The 15434-nt window shown below is 42.3% G+C and overlaps 1 protein-coding gene across 3 annotated transcripts in view; it reads left to right on the top strand.

Moving 5' to 3' along the window:
* The window catches only part of NEK11 (NIMA related kinase 11), a 160292-nt gene that overhangs the window by 62686 nt on the left and 82172 nt on the right, over nucleotides 1-15434 (top strand). For 2 of the 3 annotated variants that reach the window (XM_029070654.2, XM_029070650.2), the window contains exons 10-11: nucleotides 6117-6236; nucleotides 11824-11917. In XM_029070654.2, coding sequence (XP_028926487.1) covers nucleotides 6117-6236; nucleotides 11824-11917 — 214 coding nt within the window. The remainder of the gene's footprint in view (nucleotides 1-6116; nucleotides 6237-11823; nucleotides 11918-15434) is intronic. The other variant, XM_029070653.2, reaches the window with a different exon arrangement.

The following is a 15434-nucleotide window of genomic DNA, read 5'->3' as shown; positions in this document are numbered from 1 at the left end:
GCTTTTTTGATGTCTGAGATGATCAAAACAAAACAACATCTATATTTTTTTTTAAGATTCCTGCCCTCTGAAATAGGAACTGGAAATCATGATTTTAATGCATGCTTCAAAAAGTGTTTTTAGTCCTGTCCTGGCTCATCTCCTTTATCCTACTCCATAAACCTGCTCCTTAACTCTGAGGAATTCTACAAACTCAGAATGCTGTGAAGAGGCTATTTTGCTATTCTCCTGACTCTGCCTCAGGCTTCTTAAATGATTGCAAATTAAAATTTCCCATCCTCCTTCCCTGACAAATTTCTGCTTAATCCATCAATAATTTAATCAAGATCTTCAGAACTCCAAAGATTAACTTCTTCCTTGGTGATAAGGGCCTAAGGAAGAAGTTAATCTTTGGAGTTTCGAAGATCTCGAGTAAATTATCGATAGATTAGGTAGGTGATAAGAGCCTGAGTCTTCTAGATTCAGTATGAAATAGCCAGATTTCCCTGGGCTCAAACCATGATCTTACTGCTTTGGTTCCAATCCAACATTCCCTTTCTACTTCAGATTATTCCTGCTGTTTAATTTGATGTCAATCTCCATATTCCCTAGTTTTTCATTCACCACCTCCCTTCCCTGTCCTCAGAGCCTGGAATTTGAACTGGTTTGACGTTTTACGTCTTCATCCGAGAGTGTCACAGTGAAGCAGAGGCTGTTTGCCTTCCATGTGATGGGCTCAGTTAGGAAGATCCTAGTTTCCAGTTCTATTCGAGAACCCCTTAAGGTCTTCCTGTGAAGCCCCAGAATGAATAATTGCTAATTTTTGGCAACAAAAATGTGGTGCCCATCCCATTCAGTTTATAATTCAAATGATAATGGGTTGGAATTTGCTATGTACTTTGCACATAGTAAGTGCTTGACAAATATTCATTCAATAGTATTTATTGAGCGCTTACTATGTGCAGAGCACTGTACTAAGCGCTTGGGATGAACAAGTCGGCAACAGATAGAGACAGTCCCTGCCGTTTGACGGGCTTACAGTCTAATCGGGGGAGACAGACAGACAAGAACAATGGCAATAAACAGAGTCAAGGGGAAGAACATCTCGTAAAAACAATGGCAACTAAATAGAATCAAGGCGATGTACAATTCATTTACAAAATAAATAGGGTAACGAAAATAATACCATCGCTATTACTGTTATTATTCTTAAATCTTCAAGCCTGAGCCTAAGCTCATTGCAGTATAATCGAGATCAATCAATCTGTATTTTTGGAGGCCTTACAGTTTGCAGAGCACAGTACTAAGCCCTTGGGAGAGTACAATGCAGTAGATTTGGTAGGCATGATTCCTGTCCTCAGGAAATGTACAATCTGTGCAGAACACAGTGCTAAGCATTTGTGGGAATGCAAAAGACATGATCCCTACCCTCAAGGAGCTTACACAAACAGAAGAGAAGAGAAGAGAAGGGAATAGAAAGAAGGATAAATACCTTTTTTTTAAAAAAAGATATATAGATGAGTAAGTGCCTTAAATAGTAGCATAGGTAAGTCATCAGTTTCAAAGACTGTGAGCCCGCCATTGGGCAGGGATTGTCTCTATCCGTTGCCGAATTGTACATTCCAAGCACTTAGTACAGTGCTCTGCACATAGTAACGCCCAGTAAATACTATTGAATGAATGAAAAGCGGTACCAATGTTGTGTGAGTGTGTAATTGCCAAGGTGGCACAGAGTGACAAACGGGGAGTGGTGAAAGTATGATCTGAGGAGAAGGAAAATAAAAACGTGGAATGCTTCACAAATGTACTAATTTGGTCTTTAGATGCAGTGTAAATACCATCCTCTGACTTCAGAAATCTAATCTACTGATTTTATTTTTAATTATTTGAAGTAATAATAATTGTAGTATTTAAGAACTTACTATGTGCCAAGCACTAGACTAAGATCTGGGCTAGATATGAGATATTCAGATCCTACATGAGGCCCACAGTGTAAGTAGGAGGGAGAACAGATATTGAATCCCCATTTTGCAGTTGTGGTAACTGAGGCAGATATTGAATCCCCACTTTGCAGATGTGGTAACTGAGGCACAGAGAAGTTAAGTGACTTGCCCAAGGTCACCCCACAGACACTTGGCAGAGCCGGGATTAGCAACCAGGTCCTCTGATTCCCAGACCTATATTCTTTCCACCAGGCCAAAGCCACCGCATTTGCCTTTGAAGTATTCACTCAACGGAACAGATTTAAAGATACAATTCTCAAGGATCATCCTTGTTTCCCTTTTGAATTCGGAGACCACTGAAGATCTATGAGATGAGGATTATAGAACTCTTTGGTCAAAAGCCCAAATGCATCATATTAAGAATTTGCCATATTTTAGAGCAGAGTCCTGCAATTATGCCTCAAAGAACACTAAATAACTAATGAGGTTTAAATCTTCGTGCAAATATAGTAGCTGCTTTTACTTAAAAGATGTGTCTTTAGTATTTAGAGCATTAGCCCAGTGAGAAGGCTAGCAGTTTTGTATTCAAAGTGAGGCTCTGATTTACAACCATTTGCTGCTCTAAGTCTAATACTCTTGTGTTTGTTTTTTTAAACTCGGTAAGGGATTGAGTATTGTCTGTGAAGCAGAGGAAGAAAATTTGAGGGGAAAGCATTGTTTGTCAGGTTTCCTCAGTAGCAGGAACGGGGAGAATTAAAATGAAATCCATTGCTCTCTTCAGCAGACCTCCTGAAAGATACTAATAATAATTTTGGTATTTGTTAAGCATTTATTTTGTACCACACACTGTACTATTGCTGGGATTGCTATAGTACAGTCAGATCAGATGCAGTCATTACTCCACACTGGGCTCACAATCTATTTGGGAAGGAGAACAGGTATTTAATCCCCATTTTACAGGTGAGGAAACTAAAACATTGAGGAGTGATTTTTCCCAGTCACACAATAGACAAGTGACAAAGCTGGGATTAAAACCCAGGTTCCTTGACTCCCAGCCCCGTGTTCTTTTCGCTAGTCCTCTCAGCCCCTCACGACGATGTTTTTTGGTTTGAGTCATGTGAATAACTGAGTCAGTGATGGTGTGAGCCGGTAATTTTGTTGAACTCCGTGTGTACAGATAAGCTCACAGAGGCAGGCCCACTCATTTGTGGGGAAATGAACAATGCAGGACCCCAACTGGTCGAGAGCCCTCTTCTTCTAGGCATCTGGTGAAGTGAGGTCGGCAGGGAAGAGGGCTGTATTTAGCAGTACGCCCACCGGCACTTTATCCTTTGATTTCAAGTGCTCCTAGCTCAAAAAGACGGCGATATGTCAGTGTAGAGCAAGGGGCTAGAGAGAAGAGTCCACGGCAGAGCAGATCTGAATGAGCACAAAACCTCGGAGAGATCCTAGAATGCACCTGGTCTCCTGGGCCCATAATAATAATGATGGCCCATCTATCCCCTTGGGATCATTCCGCCCTGGACTCACATTCCCCTGGCTGACTCATTCTCTTTGAGCATCAGATTTTGAGTACCCGCCTGTTTATGGCATTTTCCCTTTCCCTTCGCAGCTCCTAGCAAAGATGTGATTTACTAGTAAAATCGGGCAAAAGACTGGTAGCAGAAAGAAGGAGGAAAAACAGAAGGCCTGAGGAATCCACAGATTGGATAATGAACCCTCTGAATAGTTGAAAATTGGCTATATCGATTCTACTGAAGGAATTACGTCCATGTGGCAGGCCTACGGTCACTTAACTCCTCTGTGCCTCAGTTACCTCATCTGTAAAAGGGGGATTAAGACCGCGGGTCCCATGTGGGACATGGACCGTGTCCAACTTGATCCACCCCAGCGCTTAGTATAGTTCCCGGAACATAATAAGCACATTACAAATTCCATTAAAAAAATCAAACTCTTCTTTCTTCAAGAGCAAACAAGTTTACGTTAGAAATTCATGGGGTTTTGACCAGAACTGGACATTACCCATCTTGAGCTGATTTTTAAATCAAGAGGAACAGTTTTCAGAGTGCTTTGCTTTTGAATTGTCGGCTAAGTGTACCTTCTCTTGAGAATCTGCTATATTAGGATTCATTTATTGTTCCATGAATAATGAAAATGAACTAAAGCCAGTTACAAAAGTACAATTTAGGGTTTAATTCCACCATGAACTTAAACAGAATTGGCGATGAAAATAAAAACTAATAAAGACAATGTAATTTGGTTGTAAAGGTTATGCTGACAAGCCAGCTGCCTTAGGGAGATATGACAGGAACATATAGTAGTACATCTCTTCAGGGACTTTGGTGTGACCATTTCAGTTGGTCAGCTTCCAGGACTTTTCCCCCGTAGCTTCGTCCTCTTGACTTTGATTCTTTAACAGCAGAGATGTTAATAATTTCAAAGTTTTACCCTTGTGACCAAATGTACTTCGAAGACTATTCATTGAAACGAAGCATGTGTTGGCATTCCTATTCTGTTTTCTCTGCTTTCCCTGGAGGCGTGAGAGCAGTTACTGTCTTATTCTAAAATACTATACTAATTCCACTTACTGTTATGCAACCTACTAAGTTCGTAAAACTCAACTGGAATCGTGTAAGAGTTTGACAGTCTTGGTTTACAGATGGAAGTATGCTGAAATCTAATTGTTTGGGGAATTGTATGGTAAGAAAGTATTAGTTTAATAATTAGTAGTTATAAAGATTTGAGGCTTTGCCTAGGAGTTTATAGTCATGTAAAAGCGTTTATCCCAGTAAACTACAGTCCGGATGCCATCAGAATGCAAGAAAAACTACATCGGACCCTGTAGTGGTTCCCAGATGAGTAGCACATAGGGAAAAACTTGGGCGGTGTTGTACAGAACCCTCAGTGGAGAAGGAAGGATCCAGTTATTTCACAAATCGAGTCAGATCTCTGAAATAATTGATTGTGTTTCTTCCGCCTAAGAAAATTCCCTATAGTATTTAGCCCTGAAAATAAAATTGTGAAATTGTCTGGGCTTCACCTGGGGTTGGGAACGAAGAAGCAGTGGGAGCCATGCAACCATTAATTGAGCCACACAGATTTTACTCCTCACATCCCCCACACATGTAATGTTTTAGCCACCTATGCCCGCAGAAACGTTCAGATAGAAGCACAGCAGGGGGGGAAGATTTCACTATGGAGTAAACCAGCACTGAGAGGAATTGATAAAAATGTAATTTCCTTGAGTGTGTTGGCAGTGGGGGTGGTGAGAGCAGCAGTTTTTGTTCTTACTTGTTACTGCTGCTCCCAGAGCACTTCTCTCTGGGCTTTGAATGGGAGGACGAACACCAGAGAGCTTAATCCCAGCTATAGAAACCACAGTGGCTGAATTTTCTATTTTTTATGTATTCCTGCTATGATTGCTTTGTTTCCTCGTGTGCTCAATGGATGGGTTAGCAGAGGCAGTACTGCGTACTCCCCCACCTCACGAGTATATGTACGGATTTGGATGAATGTGTTGATGTATTGCTTTGCCCGTCAGGGTGGTCACGGGGAAATTGTGACCCCCTTTTCAATTTAAATCGGTAGCAGAGTTGATGAAAAGGGCCCACCAAATTTCTGGGTGGGGGTGGGAAGGAAGACCGTGGCATGGGTTTTGGGAGAAGTGGCTGAAATTATTGGAGGCTGAGAGATTTGACCCATCCTTACCGGCTCAGCCTTCTCCGAAGCGCTCCTTAATTGATTCTCTTCCAAGACTCAAGGGGATGTTGATTCACCAAAATTTTCACTCTTCTTTGCTGCGTTGACATAGTAAATAAAATATTTCCCATTTGTGACATTTTGTGGCAGAGGAATCTCAGTGGCCACTGAAAGTAAATTGTTTATTAGTTGCTCCATTTATTTTCCCGCTGCTGGTTTTAAAAATTTCCTTACATTCTTAAATTGTCCTAGTCAAGCCGAAACTTGAAGTTCCTTTAATTCGGTTCTAAAGAAAAATCAAATTTAAAAATTATTGTAAACGAAAAACAGTCCTCATTCACACATTAACCTACCAGTTGTCCATTAGTTTTAGCTTTTATTGCTCTGATGTGTTTCAACTCTCTCAGTAGTATAATGATACCGTTGAAGAATATTGGTTCAGTTTTTCTAAATATGTTTGGATGGTCGGGGGGGTGAAACATTTATTATTTGTAGGCAGAAAAAGGTCCATCTTCAAACTCTGCGAGACTTCTCTGAAGTGCAGAAAATGACTCCACGTGAGAGGATGAGGCTGAGAAAGCTACAGGCCGCTGATGAGAAAGTAAAGAAGCTCCAGTAAGTCTCTGCGTTATTAGTTTTGTGTTCAGGTTTCCTGCAGCAGTTTACCAAGAAAAGAGATTCAAAACTAAAATTCTTGACATATTATTAGAAAGCATGGCCTCCTTTAGTAACGGTGGCATTTATTAAGCATCTGCTATGTGTCAAGCGCAATAAAAGATAATCAAAAAAGAAAGAGTCCCTGTTACCCGTGGTGCTCACAGACTAAGTGGGTCAGAAAACAGACATCCTATCCCCATTTTACAGATGAGGAAACTAATGAGGAAGTGACTTGCCCAAGGATTACTTAGTGAGAAGGTAATAATTGACCAAGGGGAATTTAATGGCTATGCTTAGACAATTAAACTTATAAAACTGCATAGAGTCATTTCTGCTAAATGTGTGTTTTTATTATGCGATTGGGATAGATCAGGGTGTAACAGGTGAACCTAGCTACTTTATGCAGCTGTCACTTAGCCCTGTACCCCTTAAGCACTCTGTTACTCAACCCCGCTCCACAGCGCTTATGCACATCTTCTTACACTCTTCTACTTCCCCTAAATCTACCATATGATCTATAACACCAGACTGCAGAGAAGGAGAGAGGTCAGGATTGAAGAGGTAAGTTTGGGAATCATCCATATAGAAGTGGTGTTGAAGCCGTGGAAGTGAATGAGCTTTCCAAGAGAGTGGGTGTAGGTGGAGAAAAGGAAGAAGCCCAGAATTGAGCTTTGGGGGACTCCCACAATTTTGTTTGTGTGTTGTAGTTTTTTTTAATAGCATTTATTAAGTGCTTACTACGTGCCAAACACTATGCTGAGCATTGGGGTACATCCAAGCCAATCAGTTGGACATGGACCCTGCCCTAGAGTCACTTCTGCCTATTGACTAATATTTTGGGTAAAAAATTATTACATTTTGAAATGTAAGTTTAAATGCTAGCAACAAAGTCAGTCAGTGGTATCTGAGCACTTTAAGTGTGCAGGGCAGTATACTAAGTGCCTGGGAAAGTACGATACAACAGAGTCCGTAATAATAATAATTATGGTGTATGTTCAGTGCTTACTATGTGCAGGCACTGTACTGAACCCTGGAGTTGGATACAAGCAAATCGGGATGGACGCAGTCCCTGCCCCATGTGAGGCTCACAGCCTTTGATCCCCATTTTACAGAGGAGGTAACTGAGGGACAAAGAAATGAAGTGACTTGTCCAAGGTCACACAGCAGACAGGTGGTGGAGTTGGGATTAGAACCCATGACCTCCTGACTCCCGGGCCCATGCTCTATCCTCTACACCGTGCTACTTCTCAGTAGACACAATCCCCGCCCACAGTGAATTTACAGTCTAAGGATCTTAAAGGAATCATGACCCACAGTTAAAATTTTTCAAATGCCATTTCCATAGAAGCAGAAGAAGAAGCACGTAGGAGCAGCGTGCCTCAGTGGAAAGAGCCCGGGCTTGGGAGTCAGAGGTCATGGGTTCTAATCCCGGCTCTGCCACTAATCAGCTGTGTGACTTTGGGCAAGTCACTTAACTTCTCTGTTCCTCAGTTCCCTCATCTGTAAAATGGGGATTAAGTCTGTGAGCCCCACGTAGGACAACCTGATCACCTTATATAAACCCCAGTGCTTAGAACAGTGCTTGGCACATAGAAAGTGCTAAATAAATAACATAATTAATTATTATTATTATTTCCGTGAATGGTGCTGAATTCGGCAACATTTTCATGGGCATATGAAAGTTTTCCAAAAGCATACAATCTTAAGGTTGGCAGTATCACCTACAAACCCGAGTGACACTTTCTACTCCTCTTCCTACTACAGTTTTGATAAGCTAAAAGGAAGTAGATGAGAGGTGGAACACAATTCCTTTAAAATATACTCTCTTTGAAAGGGAGGGGGAAAGATAATACCCCAATATGTGATTTTGTTTTTAATATAGCAAGATATTAGTTTGCTCAAGGTTTTCTACCGATGCACTGCCTCATCTTATTGTACCTCTCCTCCCTTTATTCTGCCAAAAGTCCATTAGTCACCAGGAAAAATGGCTCTTCTTTGCATTTCACATGATATGTGCATGTAATGTGTGAAAAATAAGGGAAAAATAAATGAGAAGATAGAATCCGGGAGCTGCATGACGGGTGAAGAAATCATTCACAGTGTAATTCTAGGAAGTATGGTTTATATATGTCTGTGTATATGTAATGACCCCCGCCCCGCAGCAGTCATCCTCACCACTTGGATTCGGTAGCCGGTTAGTGACAGACAACGTACGGGAAGATTTATTTCCCAGGTAATGGGTTCTCTGGGTTACATCAGAGAAGAAATCAGTCGTATTTATCGAGCACCGATTGGGTGTAGAGCACTCTACTAAGCGCTTGTGAGAGTACGGTATAACGGACTTCGTTCATTCATTCAAGAGTTGGTAGACATATTCCCTACCCGCAACGAGCTCACAGTCTAGAGGGAAAGAGACCTTCCCAGAGCCCCTCCGGTTGGAGCGCCGACAGCAGCAGGCAGGAGACAGCAGGATACAGAAAGAAAAAGAGAGGAGGCATCAAGAGTCAGAGCAAGAGCCAGCCTGGCATAGCCTCCCACTTTCCTACTCCCACTGCCTTAGTTATGCACACTTCACCTTCACACCTTCTTAACTCTACCCATCCTATGGTCTCAGATCTTCCTTTGCCCGTAGCCTCCCAGTGGGATTAATCATTAGGCCCCTGTTGACTTCTTAGATGCTCTACACCCTCTCTCTCCACTTCTGGAGATGAAAAGGCCAGAGCCTTCCCTCGGGCCAGACTTCACAGAGAGAGACTCGGTGCCCCTCAGAAGAGAGGAGTGAGTTCTTAGCTCCCCGATGGTTCTCCGCTCTCGCTCTCGGGTGGGAGGGGACCTCCCAGCATTCAGGCCTGACCTGCGAGAGCTTCCCCATCCTCTTGCGGGGCCTTTTCTGGGTGGACGTGTCCAGCTTCACGGTGGTTTTTTTTCAGTGGTATTTGTTAACAATAATAATAATAATTATGGTATTTGTTAAGCGCTTACTATGTGCAGAGCACTGTTCTGAGCGCTGGGTTAGATACAGGGTCATCAGATTGTCCCACGTGAGCTCACATGTCAAGCACTGCACTAAAGGCTGGGGTAGACACAAGCTGGGAAGCAGCTTGGCTCAGTGGAAAGAGCCCGGGCTTGGGAGTCAGAGATCATGGGTTCGAATCCCTGCTCCGCCACTTGTCAGCTGTGTGACTTTGGGCAAGTCACTTAACTTCCCTGTGCCTCAGTTACCTCATCTGTAAAAGGGGGATTAAAACTGTGAGCCCCACGTGGGACAACCTGATCACCTTGTATTCCCCCAGCGCTTAGAACAGTTCCTTGCACATAGTAAGCGCTTAACAAATACCACCGTTATAATCAAGTCTCACATGGGGCTCACAGTCTAAGTAGGAGGGAGAAAAGGGATTGAATCCCCATTTTGCAGTTGAGAGCCCTGAGGCACAGAGCCTCTGGTGTGAAACCTGAGAGGATGGAGAGAAAGGGCGGTGGGCATTTGGAGGCGGGAAAGAAGCTGCCTTAACTGGTTGGCGTTCGGCAGCACTCAGAGTTCCCTGCTAGGAGAATGGGTGAGGAGGAGGGGGACGTCACACTCTGTTTTCTCGTAGTTCCGAAGCCGTATCGGTCGGTGGCGGGACTGGAATTAACGCTCCTGCCTCCACGGTCTGATTATTCATTCAGTTCATTCAATAGTATTTATTGAGCGCTTACTATGTGCAGAGCACTGTACTAAGCGCTTGGAATGTACAAATCGGCAACAGATAGAGACAGTCCCTGCCCATTGATGGGCTTACAGTCTAATCAATATTGGTATTTGTTAGGCGCTTACTATGTGCAGAGCACTGTTCTAAGCACTGGGGTAGATACAGGGTCATCAAGTTGTCCCATGTGAGGCTCATAGTTAATCCCCATTTTACAGATGAGGTAACTGAGGCAGAGAGAAGTGAAGTGACTTGCCCACAGTCAAACAGTTGACAAGTGGCAGAGCCGGAATTCGAACCCATGACCTCTGGCTCCCCAGCCCGGGCTCTTTCCACTGAGCCACGCTGCTTGATTATCTTGTCGGGGCGGAAGGAATAGGACTGTATCACAAGGTCACTTATCGTAATACCTCAAAGCAGTGTGGCTTAGTTGGAAGAGCATGGGCCTGGGAGCCAGGGGGCCTGGGTTCTAATCTTGGCTCTGCCACTTGTCTGCTGTGTGACCTCGGGAAAGTCGTTTCACTTCTCTGTGCCTCAGGGCTCTCAACTGCAAAATGGGGATTCAGTCCCTTTTCTCCCTCCTACTTAGACTGTGAGCCCCATGTGGGACTTATCTTGTGTCTACCCCAGTCTTTAGTGCAGTGCTTGACACACAAAAGGCGCTAAACAAAAACCACAATTCTATCTCCCAACATCCATTTGGAATTCATATTGCCCATCTTCAGTCCTTCGGATATTGTTTTTCTAATAATAATTATAATAATAATTATAGTATTTGCCAACCACCGTTCCAAGTGCTGGGGTAGATACAAGGTAATCAGGTTGTCCCACATGGGGCTCACAGTCTTAATCCCCATTTTATAGATGAGGTAACTGAGGCCCAGAGAAGTGAAGTGACTTGCCCAAGGTCACAAAGCAGAAGAGTGGCAGAGCTGGGATTAGAACCCACATCCTCTGACTGCCAAGCCCATGCTGTTGCCACTAGGCCATGCTGCTTCCCATGAATCCTGCCCTTTGTATAGGCCTGCAAATATCCGTTCTTATCTACTTTATCAGAGATTGAGCTATTGAAATGGTAAATTAAGATTCCTAAAGCATCCATGTGGTCTCTTCAAGAGGCCTTCCCTGTCTAAGCCCTCATTTCCCCATCTCCCTCCCCTCCCTGTGTCACCTTTGCACTTGAATCTAACTTTAAATACTTGACGTTCACCCCACCTTCAACCTCACAGCACTTAGGTATGTGTTCGTAATTTATATTAATGCATTTCCCTCTCTAGACTGTAATTTCCTTGTGGACGGAGAACACTTCTGTTATATGGTACTCTCCCAAGCGCTTACTTTAGTGCTCTGCACTCAGTAAGTGCCCAGTAAATGCCATGAATTGACTGATTAATTGATTATAGTCCTCTTTAGGGAACACACAGCCTGCTGTATATTATCTAGTGAAACCTGGGCATAGTGAGGTCTATCAAACAGATTTGATCTACACCCAACAGGACAAGTTTTGGGGAGAATAAAAGTAGCAATCTCCTGTCCAGCTGTTTCTCCTCTATTTCTTTGGGTCAGCAGTCTCTTCTTCCGCCTTTCAGCAGCCGCTCAGTGATGACCCCGACTGAGTACCCCAAATCCTCGCCTCACATCAAGCCTAGCCCCGTCCCTGAGGGGGAATCTCCACAATGGGAGGGACGGAAGGGAAGCGGATATATAACTTTCCTACCTCCGAGTGCCTTCAGCTAGCACAGTCTTGCTTGTCTTAGGGGAGAACTAACGTCAGCGTCCGTAACGGTGATATGATAGTTGTGTGATTGTATCTGTATTCCTATAGTTGCACATTCTATCTATTTTATCTGTTTTAGAAAGCTGGCAGAAGAAAAATATCAAGAAAATAGCACCCGGATGCAAGAATTGAGATCTCGCCACTTCGAGCAGCCGAGTCTTGATGTGCTCCATGTAAGAGTTCTTCTTTTGTTTCACTCTGCCATTTATCCTCCTCAGCTGGGTAGTGCTTGGCACACAACAAATGCTCAATAAATACCATTGATTGAATGAATAACAAAACCTTGCTTGGTCAAATCATACTCGCTTGTGAAGATCTATATATCAATTGAGTTAGGATAGGGGGAAAGTGCTCAGATTGTTGAATACCTAATTACTGCACTGGATTTGGTGGTTCAAAATTAGCCGTAAGAGGGGGATTGTTCAGGGTTCAGGCCTAAATTCAGGGCATGGATTACAGTGTTGTAGCTAAATTTAAGAGAACGCGTTGGGATTTTTTTCTGTGATTCAGGGGCTAGAGGAGTCAAGTGAAGGGCCTCCTCGTAACTTTTTATTCTCTTATTTGTTACACTTTTATACTCCATTTATATACTTCCATTTAGCTCTCACTTGCTCTTCTCCCCTATATCTTGCCTCTTCAGTCATATTTATTGAGCGCTTACCGTGTGCAGAGCACTGTACTAAGCGCTTGGAAAATGCTGTTGCTTCTATTCTGTGCATAGATAGTGAAAAGTTCATATATATATATATATACATGCATGAAATGGAATCCAGATTCAAAGAGACTCATTTCAGCCAGAGCTAATGTTATCTGAAGCTCATGTATATTTCCCATTGTCTGCTGTGTGACCTTGACTAAGTCACTAAATTTAGAAGCAGCTTGGCTTAATGGGAAGAGCCCGGGCTTGGGAGTCAGAGGTCGTGGGTTCTAATCCCGACTCCATCGCTTGTCAGCTGTGTGACTTTGGGCAAGTCACTTCTGTGCCTCAGTTACCTCATTTGGAAAATGGGGATCAAGACCATGAGCCCCAAGTGGGACAACCTGATAACCTTGTGTCTATCCCAGCGCTGAGAACAGTGCTTGGCACAAAGTAAGCGCTCAACAAATGCCATCATTATTATTATTATTGACTTCTCCTTGCCTCAGTTCCCTCATCTGCAAAATGGGGATTCAGTACCTGTTCTCCCTCCTACTTAGACTGTGAGCTCCATGTCGGACCTGATTATCTTGTATCTACCCTAATACTTACTGCAGTGCTTGATACATAGTAAGCACTTGACAAATAACACAATTATTATTTATCCTGATGACAGAAGGCATTTCTTAAGATTCCAAGGGCTTGCCCTTCTAGACTATAGACTTGTCTTGGGCAGGCAACGTGTCTGCCAACTCTCTTGTATCGTACTCTCCCAAGCACTTAGTAGAGGCTCTGAACATAAGCTTGGATTTACTGTTCCAAGATGGTTTTCAAAACAAGTTGGGGTTCGGTAGCACTCCGAGTTCTCAGCTAGAGGAATGGGCGAGGAGGAGGGGGATGTCACACTCAGGTAATTCCACTCTATGGAAATACTCAATGAAGTGATTTTAGAGACCTGATATAGGCTTATATCAGAGCAAGCGTGAGAGAGGCTTTGATGCAAGAGGATAAGGGGATAAAATGAAATGAGTCCCATTTGTTGGATTTCATATTCACGATTGCAAGAGCTCCAAACCTTAAGAGGACGGTTTCTGCCGTTTCCCTAGAGCTGGGAAGCTTAAGCCTAATTCAGGAGAAACATGGAGAATTATTCGGCCAGAATCTTCTGTACCTTCTGGCTTTCTCTCCCAGTAGTATTTTTATGCGTACTTATACTCATCCTCAATACTTATGCCTCTAAGTTAGTACTTTTTTTTTTAGAGAGCAGGAAGTTAACATGAACAGGAGGAAAGAAAGAAGGTCAACAAAGCCTTCTTCTTCTGAGCCTATCCTTTACATAAAAACTTCTGGGGAAAGAACCAGTCAGGAAAAAGGTAACTTCAATACATGAAAGTGAGAAGACTATTCACTTAAGTCTAATAACATTCAGATTACAAGAGGAAGAAAGAGAAAGGAAATCAGAGTGCATCGTGTACAAGGATTTAAGCCTCTCTTGAAAAAGCATATTTAAAAATAACTAATGGGAAAAAATGGTTTAGTGGGCTGAGGAAGATTTTGAAAATTAAGATAAGGATGGGTGTTAAGAAATATTTCCTTTTCCTTTTTTTTCCCAATAAAATCATCCGTTTTTCAAATCACATTTCTTCACTTCATCATCTTTTAATTTCTAGTGAATAGAAAGTGAAATTTCTAGTGAAAGTGTTAGAAGCTACTTTGCAGCTTCAAAAGGGAGATGAACATGTAAACAATAGTAACAACAGAGTGGAAGGGGGGATACAGGAGAAGAAAAAGTAATTATACGAATAAAAGTAAATAATTTCAGTGGTTAAAACAAGAGAAAAAGAGAATAGAAAGGTAAGATGTGATTCAGAGCTGTCCACATGTATCCTGGGTTAATGGAGAAAGCATGTCTACTAAATCAAGTGAAAAAGATTCTGTCTTTCATTCAGTTTTCTGAGATTTCAAAGGAGGAACTAAAATTTCCTTGGGAAGATTGAGAAACATCTGACAATTTTTACTTTTAAGACATTTTCTATTGGGCTTATGTTTAGCTTTGGTGCTTGAAAGCTGAATCCAACACATTGTCATATTAGGAAACATTTTCTTAAGGCATTATGGAAAACATAAAAATGTAGATACATAACGAGACACAAATCAGAAACATTTCTTTTTCTTGAGGCATAGCCATGAAAATATTGATGACTTGATACAGTATATGTGACACTTCTCAGTGTACTCCCCTAAATAGATGTTTCTATAAAATCGATGACTATTCCATAAACCACATTGGAGTTTGTGTTGTGTCTATATGTGTTTAATAGAGATGGAAAGGATAAATCAACAAGCAATTAGAGTAATCTGACCTCTTCTCTTCCTACTCAAAAACAAAACAATCTCAGTCATTAGTGAGACCAAACATTTTCGGAACCTCTCATCTGCATCCAGAGGATTGAAAATTATTCCTAAAAGACACATCTCAACATCTTTCATGTCTTATACTGTTTTTAAAGCTCTCCTCCCATGGCAACACTGAAACACTAAAGTTGCGAGCTGCTAGTCTCTCTTGCCCCCCAGAAATAATTACCGGGTAGAGTAAATTCACTTTTGAAAAGGCTTTATGACTCTAATCTCACAAATGCCTTTTCTTGTGTGGTGTTGCTTTATTTTATTCATTAACTTAAGATGATTGCGTTGAACTTTCCATCCAGCTCTTAGTAAGAAAGGACTCTTGGAGTGTCTCCCCATGAAGGCTTTTATTTGGTCTCTCATCCATTCGCCAGAGAAAATAGGTCAATTCAGTGTAAGCTCGAAAGCTCTTTGCAGAAACAGCAAAAATTGTTTGAAATACCAATCAATGAACTATGGAGGTGAGGAAGGGGAGGGCTGACGCTGAAGGGTTCTTTTCTAGCTGGGCCAATATGTTTAGATTTCCCACTGGCACCGGTGAATTCGCCTAGTCTAAGTGTCTAAGTGTTTTTAGGGAGTGAGAAGTGCTGTAATTAAAGATGTTATTATGGTTTTTAAAGCGGGGTGAGTGAACCGTTTATTGATTT

This window comes from Ornithorhynchus anatinus, chromosome 8, assembly GCF_004115215.2.
Source record: "Ornithorhynchus anatinus isolate Pmale09 chromosome 8, mOrnAna1.pri.v4, whole genome shotgun sequence".
Taxonomy (NCBI): domain Eukaryota; kingdom Metazoa; phylum Chordata; class Mammalia; order Monotremata; family Ornithorhynchidae; genus Ornithorhynchus; species Ornithorhynchus anatinus.
Note: the sequence above shows the minus strand (reverse complement) of the source record. Positions and strands in the feature narration are given on the sequence as shown.